This window comes from Telmatherina bonti, assembly GCF_933228915.1.
Source record: "Telmatherina bonti genome assembly, chromosome: 17".
In the NCBI taxonomy this organism is placed as follows: Eukaryota; Metazoa; Chordata; class Actinopteri; order Atheriniformes; family Telmatherinidae; genus Telmatherina; species Telmatherina bonti.
The window spans coordinates 30,571,237-30,582,739 of NC_136615.1; the positions used below are offsets into that span (position 1 = coordinate 30,571,237).

An 11,503-nucleotide genomic window follows, 5' to 3' on the forward strand; every position below is an offset into this window, starting at 1 on the left:
AGCGTCTTGTAAACACGTGTTGGCTAGGTACTTCCGTGCATGACCCTGAAATAAACTAAACCAATCAATCAATCAATCAATCAATCAATCAATCAATCAACAAGGAAGTGGACAGCAATATGGAAAGGTCTTAATTTAGCTTCCAAGCTGCTAGACTTTCTTGCAGTCTTGCAAAGTGGCCTTGAGTAGTACTGCTGCAGAATTTACAGTGTTTCTTTGGATTTTGGCTGCATTTTCACTCACCTTAAGGCACAGGTGTCAAACTCCGGTGCCCTGCTGGTTTTTGTTGTCTCCATGTGTTGGTAAAGGGAAACAACAAAAACCCGCCGGATACCAACCCTTGAGGACTGGAGTGTGACACCCCCGCAACCAGGTCAAACGTGCTCAAATAAAGAGCATATATTGTTTCAAACTTTGGCCCAGTCATGCGTTGCAAGCTTGTCATACAAAGTAAACACTTGTGACACAAGTATTCTCATCATTCTCCAAATAGGGTCTTGTCTGGTAATACTGTGTTTGGTGTGCCAGAGAGCACACAAAGTATAAACTGTTTACTGGAAGCATACTCCTGTCTGGGACAAATACAAGAACAAAACAAAGCTCTGAGAGGACTGAAGCTGTGGAACAGAACACTTGGTCTTTGTTTATGACTCAGCCTGCAAACAAGGCAGCACAAAGTAGGCTGAAACTAAGGGAATTCCTGGACTCTGCTGAAAATTTCCACCCCCCCTCCCCTGTCATTCAGCCCATTATATTGCCTGGTCTGTTACAGTGCAGGACAAGCTGAGAAGACTGAACTCTGAGCAGCACATCATGACGGTAATACCCTTAAAATTCATTCACAGCGTTTTTGTCATGAATATTGTGTGGTGATAGTGGCAACTTAGTAAAGCCTATTTCTTCTCATTCACAGCTCGATTTGACTGCCACTTTGGTGTTGTCACTAGCCTTTGTGTCGCCACTCTGGTAGGCATCTTACAGCAGTGTCAGCTAAATATGCATTTTTTATCTTCTGATTTAGTCAGAAAGCTCTTATTTTGACAGTTTTTAAATGCTTGCGGTGTTATTCTATGAAGTTTTGAGTCAGAAAACAGTATTTCATCTTGAGAAGTATCTCATGATCGTTTTGTGATAATAAGTCATCTCTCCTCCTTTCAGCTGTCAGCTGGTAGTAAACTGCAGATGGGGACCTTATGGAGACTGGTCCGAGTGCGATGGCTGCACCAGAACAAAGGTACGTTAGAGCAGTGGTTCTCAAAATATTTGAGCCACACTCCCCAAGATTGGTTTTTGTGACCAAGAGCTTCACATGACAGCCAAACTGTTTATAAATGATAAATTAAAGGGCTCATGCAACATCATCCTCTAAACGTAAAGCAGGAAGACTAGCAGCAACATCATAAATAAGAAGAATAAAGTTGTTTTTGGTGGATTACGTTCACTGCTGTGACAAGGCCTACATGCCCAAATTCAGTTTATTTCCCCAAGATAATGTCAAACTCATGAACAGTGGTTAGCAATCGCAGCAAAAACATTGCAGGTTTGAGCATAGGCCTACACCTGAATCAAATGAATATTTTGTTACCAGACCTGTGCAGAGTTGGATGACATGCAGAAGAGGAATTCAGCTATTTGATTCAGGTGTGTTGAAGAAAGTTGCACCTAGAATTTGAAGGATGGTAGATCCCAGACTGGACTTGAGCACCCCTGCATTGACAGAAATAGAGTATTTTCATAACTATGCTTCCAGGGTAAAATCAGATTCATTTATTAATTTTCTTCACCAATGAACCCTTTAAAGCCCAACTTTAGCACCACTGGGCAGAGAAGTTAAATTATTTAAATCTGAAATCTTTATTTGACCCTTTAACAAAATCTGAAAAATTTTTTTTTGGGGTATCTTTGCTCTTTATTACTATATGATAGGTCAAAATGATTGTGGTGTGGTCTTCTGATTTCTTGTGTCCACCAGGGGCAAAGGAACCAGTATTTTATGGTGTACAACAAGGTTTTGAGTAAAGTTTCTACCACAAAGTGAGACTAAATGTCTCAGAAACTGTATGCATCAAATGGGATACATTTGGCTTATATGGTTAACGGTCATGGGGAAAAGGTAACCTATCCCAGCAATCATCAGGTGAGAGGCGGGGTACATCCTGGACAAGTAATCAGTCCATCACAGGCCCAAACAACCATTCAAGCTCACAGGGAGAATTTAGAGTGATCAATTAACCTCACATGTATGTCTTTGGATGATGGGGGGAAGCCGATGTACCTGGAGAGAACATACCCAAGTACAGGTGGAATATGCACACAGCACAGAAAGGAAAAGCCACTGTTCAAAGCTCCCCCAAGCTGAGGCTCAAGCCAGAAACCTTCTTGTAAGGCTGCAGTGCTAACCACTAAAATCACAATGAAACAAGAAAGAGAACTGTTGTGTTGAAATATACAACCTCACCACTAGATGTGGTGAGGTTGTATAGGTTGTATAACACTGAACCTGTTAAGGACAATCAATTGTCTTAATTTTGCTGCTGGATTCTTCTTTTTCAGGTGCGAACTCGTCATGTTGAGGTGTTTGCTCAGTTTGGTGGGTTGCCATGTTCAGGAGAAGTAAGTGAAACACAATCATGTGTCCCAGAAAAGGCCTGTCCCCTGGAAACAGGCTGTGGAGGCAGATTTCGCTGTACTTCTGGTATGTTGTAATAACAGTAAACGGATAATACCCAACATTGTTGCTATGGCTTCATTTCTGACTGCTCTCTCTTGCAATGTTTAAATAAAACTAAACACTGATTCAGGTCGGTGTATCAGCCAGACTCTGGTGTGTAACGGTGACCATGACTGTGAGGATGGACTGGATGAGCGAAGCTGTAACCGAGATGACAGCCAGTACTCATGTGATCTTCAGACAACACCTCCCAACTCTGACTTCACGGGCAGAGGGTAAGGTCCCACTTCGGCCAAAGGGATGGAAATAAGTGAATATTCATTACTGTTTCAAGTCTGTTTGAATTCAGGATGGAGAATGCGTCATAAATAGCCTTTTTTTTTTGGTGCTGTGCCTCTCAGGTACGACGTGCTAACAGGGAAACTGAAAGCAGGTGTGATCAACACTCTGAGTTTTGGAGGACAATGCAGGAAGGCCTATAGCGGGGACCATAAAATGACATATAGACTGCCACAAAACATTCTCAGATACAGCTTTGAGGTGGGTCGAACAACAAATTCTTTCATCATTTCAGAATTGTTGATGTACAACATGATGTTTACTTCCTTTTCTACCCAAGACAAGATGAGAAGTGTCTCACTGAAATTCTCACAGATTATTAAAAATGCTTTACACATGCAGGTCTTGGTCTGCTTCAAGTTAACTGAATACAGGAAGCAGACTACAAAACAAATGACATTGCATCGTGGGTAAACACAACCAGAATATAAGTGCATGTGGCAGCTCTAGACCAGAGTAAAAGTTCAGATGTGGAAAATTTGGGAAAGATTTTGAAAGAAATGTGATCAACCTCAGACTGCCAGTATCTGATGTAGGTGGATAAGTAGGTCGGTACTAAAAGCCAAAGTGTCCTGCAGTAACAAATAGACAATTTTTTTTTCTTCTTTCAGTAATTTTTGGTCCAGTGCCACCTCTGGTTTATAGCTGAACATATTATTTAAATTGTTTAATTTGTTTGAGTAGTTCTTGGTGGAGGAATATTGGATGGCCAACAGAACTGAGTCCCAAACTGGACTATTGGACTATCCTGGTGTGAATGCACCGTCAGACTAAACAGAGAATCAAAAGCGGCTATCAATGAAAACATTAACATGTTACCTTGTTTCTGTACCACAGGTGCAAGTAGACAATGATGAAAGTGATGAGTCTTACGAGAATGCCTGGTCCTACATGCAGCACATCCAATCCAACGCCCTATTTGGGCATGATCGCCGTACGTTTCATAAAGAAATCGAAAATAATGAGGTGATTATGTTTTTTAACCCACTTTTTTGTTAAGCTCATTACTTTGGTTAATACTTGTCCGAAAATCACATTCCAGTCTTTTTATATCTGTCATCCAGGCCCATAGACTAATAATCCTGAAGAACAAAGTGAAGCTGGCCCAGTTTCAAAACTCGGCCCCTGAGTACCTGACTTTGTCTGAAAACTTCTGGAAGGCCTTGTCCTCACTGCCCCTCACATACGATTACTCAGCCTACAGCAAGCTGTTGCAGACTTACGGCACACATTACCTCTCAGAGGGTTCGCTTGGAGGCGAATACCAAGGCTTGTTGGAGTTTGATCATGAAGCACTCTCATCTTCTAGTATGAACATTTTATGTGACTATTATTAAAATAATGCCCAAAAAACTTGGTTTGACACATTAAATTGAAACATTGCATTGGAATGTTTATTGTGTTTCTGTCTTGTTTCGTTAAAGGTACAACAGATATAGAGTACCAGAGGTGTTGGAAAAAGGTCAAGCGCTTTCTCTTTTTTAAGAGAGTTAAGATCACCTGTGAAAAAATTAAAAAAGTTCTGGAGTCCAGCCACAGTAAGTAAATGTTTTCATATTTAGATTATAAAACTCCCCTTTGAGAGCCAGGAGTCAACAGAATAAGTTAATAAATTAAATCAAACTTGGCCAAAAGCAGTCTTGATTTTTTTTTTTTTTTTGTCCTTAGGTTCAAGCAGAGGCAAAATGCCCATTAAGGTCAAAGTGTTTGGAGGAGATCCAGCTTTCATTGCTGCTCTGTCTGTTCTGGATCTGGAAAACCCAGAAGCTAACGGACAGATCTACAGCGAGTGGGCCTCATCTGTCAAAGACTTCCCTGATGTCATCGACCAGAAGGTAACAGTCAAAACATGCAACCAATTTGTGAACTACTTTTCTACATGTGCAAACATGTTCACATGTAAATCACATGCAAATCACATGTTGTTCACATGTGAATTACATATATCGAAACCGAACGTAATCCACATGTTAATTAGATTTTATTTGTATGTTCTTTACATGTAAAGCACATTATTCACATGTGTTAACCACATTTTATTTGTATTTTCTTCACATGTAAACAACATGTGATCCACATGTTAACCACATTTTATTCGCATGTTCTTCACATGTGAACCACATGTTATCTAAATGTGGTTTATATGATCTTCAAACGTGATTAGCATACTCTTAATGAATAATTTATATAGGAACCACATGTAATTCACATGTTTTTATGGTCTTAACATGTGATCCACATATGTCAAGTACATGGATTCACATGATATTCACATGTTCTTTCAACATAATTCATATATTTTTCACATTCTGAAATGTTTTGAAAACACATGTGTAAGCACATGTGAACCGCATGGAAAAAAGAACAAGAATGAGAAGCTAACTCAACAGGTTTCTGTGTTTTATAAAGAAGTCTGGATGACAACTTGATTCATATTGGTGGTGGTGTTGTTGGGTGGGTGGTGGGTAACTTATAAGGACAAGATTAAAATGGACTAACTTACCAGTACCTTACAGGTTTAGTCTGCAAACAATTAGATTTTAAATATTAAAGTCTTCAGATTCTCAGAAACAAAAAATAACTCCTTAAGATGAACTCTCCACACTGTCCTCCTGTGGATGTTTACTGCAGTTGTTTTTTTTTTAATTTTTCAACTACTTCTGCCAATGAATTACATCCACTCTGACTGTTGCCTGTGCTATCACCCTCACCCCCAAGGCATTTTTGCTTCCCATTTATTTGATGCAACTTGGCAAAATACTCTCATGCATCCTCTTGTGGGTTTGCATGTTTATAGTCATTCTCTATTTTATTAAAAAAAAAAAAAAAAAAAAAAAAAAGGCAAGCCATTCAGCTAGCTACCTAGCTGACCAAAACTAGGTTAGATTTAGAGAAGACTTGAACCTGTTTCTAAGTCTAAAGCATTTTTTAAATCTTTTACAGTACAATGTCCTTTTTTTAAGTGTCCCACCAAATCATACATCTACCACAATATTTGATGGGAAAGTTTCAGCACATTATTTTCCCACTGCTTTTCCAAAAGCATGTTGATGAAGTGTGAACTTGTTCTCCAGCTGCGACCTCTATATGAGCTTGTGAAGGAGGTGCCGTGTGCAGGTCTGAAGAAGCTGTACCTAAAAAGGGCCACAGAGGAGTACCTGGCAGTGGAACATCCCTGCCACTGCCGGCCCTGCCAGAACAATGGCCAGCCGCTGCTTACTGGCACCGAGTGTCGCTGCGTTTGCCACCCTGGAACATCAGGACCAGCCTGCGAGATTGGAACTGTGATTGGAGAACAACCGGGTAAAAAAACTGAACAAAACTTCACACTAATGGGGGTAATTTGAAGCCAGTTAGTGATCAGATTCTGAACATCTGTTTAGCTTAAAACTAGCAACTATGTTGGGACAGTCCATAGAAGAATAGTCTTCATAGAGAAGACAGGAGAAAAATGAGAATATCCTCCTGTCCTCTTTTGCAGGAGTGATCCATGGCAACTGGAACTGCTGGTCCTCATGGGGATCCTGCTCTGGAGGAAAGAGAACAAGGACCCGAAGCTGCAACAACCCTGCACCGAGAAGTGGCGGCAACCATTGCATTGGACCACGAGATGAGGAGAAACCTTGTGAGGAACTAGAGATTGAATATTTAAAGTAAGGATACCAACACTAAGTGCTCTCTCTTGCTTGACCCCGACTTGAGCTTTGGAGATTTTCTTCAAAGTAGGAAATTTCTGGTCTCAATAGTTTCATTATGCTCACTTGTCCTTAAAAATCATTCTGCCAACTCCAATCCAAACCTTATTTTTAACAGCCAGAAGATGTCTGTACTATTTATTTAATTATATTTCAAACATTTTCCACTCAGGATGATGGAGCCTCAGTGTTTCGGTATTTCTGTAACTCCACCGAAAATCTGTGGACGTCCTCCCAACCTAAATAATGGGTATATTCAGGTGAGCTTGTACTCATGTGGTATTAATCATTTGTACTCAAATGAGGCTTACAATCTTTCTAATGACTGGAAACATATTTGTAAAGGTTTTTTTGTTTGTTTAGAATCCCAGAGATTTTTATTTGGTTGGAAACACAGTGGAGTACTCCTGCATAGGGGGGTATTACCTTGTTGGAAACTCTTTAGCCACATGCAATGATAACCAGATGTGGAGCATGGGATCCATGGTTTGTATAAGTACGTCCTCTTCTCAAAATCAACATTTTTTTTTCTTTTTCATCCACCAAACAGTGGCATAATGTCTGCTTACTAAACTTACTTTTCTGGTTCTAGGGTCCACATGTGGGATTCCTCAAGTCGACAGTTTAGTTACGGCCATGCCCTTCAAGGAGGAATTTAGAATAGGAGAAAGTGTGTCTCTGTCCTGTCCTGAGGGGTTTTTGCTGGACAGTGATGTGTCTGAGATTATGTGCAATCCCAGTCTGCAGTGGTCTCCTGCTCCTAATGACATCCATTGTATTCCAGGTACCAATACTACTAACTACTATGCAGAGATGGCAATTCCTGGTCCAGAAAGTAAAAGTCCTGCCATGTTTTTTGGATCTGTAAATGCAGAACAGGTGTTTTCACTAACTTGTTTACCTGGCAAATAAACTGTATCATTAAATTCAGCTAATTTGGTGACTGGTCGGAACAGCTGCCGGACTGGACTTTTACTTTCTGGACCAGGAATTGCCACCTCTGCTACTATGTTAACATTTATGTACACATGCTCAATACATTAGAGTTAATATCGGTATCGGCAGATGTTAGCATTATTATTATCAGTATCAGGCCAATAAGTAAAACTAGGCCGATATTAACCAATATTTATTTCCAGCTGTTTGTGTATGTGTGCCAGGAGATAGTTGGGCCCATGCAGCGTTTGTTTGGGAATGTGACATGATAGTAATGCAGCAGTTTAACTAAAGCAGTGTTAGCGGTCTGTTTTTTTTTTTTTATTATGAGTAATGTGAGGAGGACGTCCATTCTTCATCTGAAAAAACCATCATCCAAGAGTTCACAAAAAGTAGCAGGAAGCTAATGCTGCTAATGCTGCTAACACTGCTAACATTGCTAACACTGCTGATGCTGCTAACACTGCTAATGCTGCCAATGCTGCTCATGCTGCTAACACTGCTAATGTTGCCAATGCTGCTCATGCTGCTAACCCTGCTAAAGTTGTTAACACTGCTAACGCTGCCAATGCTGCTAATACTGCTAATGCTGCTAACGTTGCTAACACCAACTTTCATTCTGTACAGAATTTAAACATCATAACCTTTAGAGACAAATTATATCACTATGTATCAGTTATCGACCATAACAACCATATTATTATCGGACAGTGGTATTGGTCAAAATGTTCATATCCTTGCATCCGTATATTTTTTCTGTAAATGTAGTATTTCATACTAAAAGGTCTGTTTGACAGAAAATAATTCTGGTAATCATCCAGATTGCGGGACAACAGCAGCAGCAGCAGGCATTTATTTTTACACATAGATGAGACAAAAAAATGAAAAGAAAATGAACAGGCCATTGATAGTGAGCTGAAGAATATATGAGAAAATACAGTGGTATGAGGGTGATCACAGACATTATCTGTGACATTATAACCTCTAAAATAAAATAATATGAGGTCTAGGGGAGAAAAAACATCTGTTAGGAATAATCTAGGCATACTTTGAATTGTTAGTTTTGTTATTATCTATATATATTTATTTTTCAATGGTCCGCTTGATTCTACACTTTTTACTTATCCATGGTTGTATTGTGGTTAGTTATTAATAATTAGTTACCAGTTAACAGTTGTTTTAGCTGTCTTGGTTGTCTTGATTGTCCCTTGTTGGCAGTACATTGCAGCCCTGCAAGGGGGGCACATGTCAGCCCTGAGTCCGGATAAATACAGAAAGGAAGGGCGCAAAACATGTACCAACATAAACATGTGAATGCGGCACATGAGGGGATTTGCTTTGGTGACCCCATGAGGAGGCGACAAAGCCAAACAGGAAGTAGGAAGGGTCAGAAATAACCAACTATAGCTACGCTGAGCTAGTCATGCTGTTTTAATTCAGTTTCACATTCAGTGTGTCGTTTAATCCCAAAACTGTTGCTGACTTTGAAAAGCTTCACTGCTTTCCACAGTGCTTTTTTTTGGTAATAATCAGAGAAAACTGATGTCGATGATCCTCTTCTTTGCTTGCGCTTTGGAAGCTTTGATCACACCGACACTTTTGTGGGAACTGTTTAGCCCAGCTATATCTCCATTTTACCGGTCATCCCTCTGTTGACACCAACAGAGAAGGAAGTGGAGCCATAGGACATCTTTAAAGGGTTGCTATTATGGTATTTGGAGTTTTCTGAGCTTTCTACAGTGTTACAGTGTTGAATCCTCATCAGACATGTGAACGGCACTGTTTTTTATCACCTAAACGCATGTTTGAGTTTGAGTTCCAGCACTCTCTCCGTTCGGTTTCCATGGCGATGAAAAACGCGTCGTTTTAGAGAGTTTTTTCTACTTGGAAATCCTTGTGACGTCCCGGGGGATAAGGTTCGGTGATTGGTTACCTTCTACTGGTTAACAAAGGCATGTACAAATACATCAGGCGGGTGGAAAACGTGGGATAAAGTTTATTTCCAACGATGGCTGGTGAGTTTACCAAAGAGAGACATCCTGCTGCATTCGTTGCTGTGGGTTGCTGTTTTCCACTTTGTTTTCAGGGTCTGATTCAGGTTCCAACATGTAGGGCTGTATGCTATGTGTTGACATTGTATTTTGTTTTTTTATTGAGTTCATATGAGCCTAATTCTTCTGTTTATGAGATGTTACAATGACGGCGAAAGCAGTTGCGGTGCGCGCTCTCGATGTAGTGCGGTGGCGGGAGGCGGGGCTTAATGCGGAAGAGTCTCAATCCACTCGTTTTGCCCGCAGGCTGATCTGACAACCAGATAATTTGGAAGCTAAATTTAACAACACAACTGTATAGTACAAATAAGAGGTTGAAACGAAATTGCAGATAAATACGGTACATGGCTTTTCTTTGGCTGCTTCTTGTGGACATGGCTGCCAATGAGAGCTTGCTGTATTTTATGGATCCAAACTTAAAACAGTCATTCCCAACAAATTCTTTGTGGTATCAATTGGCAGCATCAGAATGTAATGTACATACATGTTAGCACATTTAGCTGAAGCATTTGGTAATTAAACATGTCTTTTACTACTTTATTTATGATGACAAGGATAGGTAAATTTTCCACTTTTTTAAAGTTTTTTTTCACATTTGCTAAGAAAAAGTTTCATTTTACCATCTGGAAACACTGGCTTTAATGTTATTTTATCTTCCTAGCTTTGAGTGTGCAAGGTTTTTGTTTGGTTATTCTATGATTGGCTATAGTTTCTGTGCTGTGAACAAACACTCATCTGCTCCCTGTGTTTTCTTCGAAGCACCCACCCTTCCCCCTCTTCTTGGCGGCCAGACATGTAAATTGTGGGAGAGTATGGGAAAACGAGAGTGTGTTTGCAAAATGCCATTTCAGTGCGGGTGAGTATGATTTCAAAAATCTTATTTTGCCTTCACAGGACTGTAATATTTTAAAGACATCAACATTTCTCTTTTTAGGCCTTCTCTGCCGTTGTGTGCCAGGATTGGCCGAAGACACCTTTTATTAGACGTTTGCAAGATTGGAGCCTTCCAGTGTGGAGGACGGAGCATCGCAGTGGCCAGCGACAGGGACTGTAACTGGCCAGAAGTGACGTTTAAGTCATGTGATGACTGCAAGCCAGGGACAGTCTGCCAAGGTGAGACTGATTTACTTATTATAACGTTTTCTTATTCCTAAATATTATTGTGATTAAAGCAACAGCAGCTTCCAAAAATGGAAAAGTGTTTTAACTTATGAGACTGTTGATGTATATTTATTTTAATATGTATATTTCTACTGTAGAGTCGGCAAGAAAATGCATCTGCCAGGATGCGGCAGAATGCCCTGGAGACTCCACCCCCCTTTGTGTCAATCCCGGTGATGGCGGTGCCATGGTTACCATGACTGAATGTGAGATGGGGGCCAGGCGGTGTGCTGGTGAACACCTCACTGTCGTCAGCTTAGAGGCTTGCTCCCAGTAAGAAGAATATTAATTTATTGATGTTGTTTTCTCTGTAAATAGTTTTGAGTTTCGACTTTTCTTTTCTAAAATGTTTCATGTTTGTCAGAGAGAATTAATGAATAAGCTGCTTTCTTACAGACTGTTTTGCTGAAGAAAATAATACATGTTTTTGTGAAAAATTCCTGTCCTGGTCTTGCTTCATATAAGGTGTGACGTTTCTACATTGTTAACATGTATTAATTATTAAGTTCTTAATATCATAAAATAGACGCAACATAATTTTTTAGAAGATTAACAATTTTTCTTTATTTTCTTTTTATTTTATTTAGCAGTTTTAGAGTGTTTGTTGCATGTAGGAAACGTTGTACCAGAATGGTGAATAAGTGAATTTT

At 39.9% G+C, this 11,503-nt stretch overlaps 1 protein-coding gene across 1 annotated transcript; it reads left to right on the forward strand.

The window, feature by feature from the left end:
- Window positions 1-762: 762 nt before the first annotated feature.
- Window positions 763-11,381, forward strand: LOC306768296 (complement component C7-like). Its single transcript, XM_079256599.1, has 18 exons — window positions 763-819; window positions 914-966; window positions 1,159-1,234; window positions 2,554-2,695; window positions 2,802-2,946; window positions 3,073-3,211; window positions 3,848-3,976; window positions 4,075-4,318; window positions 4,435-4,548; window positions 4,679-4,845; window positions 6,085-6,313; window positions 6,492-6,663; window positions 6,878-6,965; window positions 7,069-7,201; window positions 7,298-7,489; window positions 10,452-10,548; window positions 10,627-10,805; window positions 10,952-11,381. The coding sequence occupies exons 1-18, from the start codon at window positions 814-816 to the stop codon at window positions 11,128-11,130; spliced, it is 2,484 nt and encodes an 827-aa protein (XP_079112725.1). The 5' UTR covers window positions 763-813; the 3' UTR covers window positions 11,131-11,381.
- Window positions 11,382-11,503: the final 122 nt, after the last annotated feature.

Bases quoted from the DNA above. Each gene is read 5' to 3' on its own strand.
- LOC306768296 (XM_079256599.1), top strand. The intron at 1,235-2,553 runs GTACGTTAGAGC...CTTCTTTTTCAG, and splicing joins ATGGCTGCACCAGAACAAAG to GTGCGAACTCGTCATGTTGA. The intron at 10,549-10,626 runs GTGAGTATGATT...TTCTCTTTTTAG, and splicing joins AAAATGCCATTTCAGTGCGG to GCCTTCTCTGCCGTTGTGTG.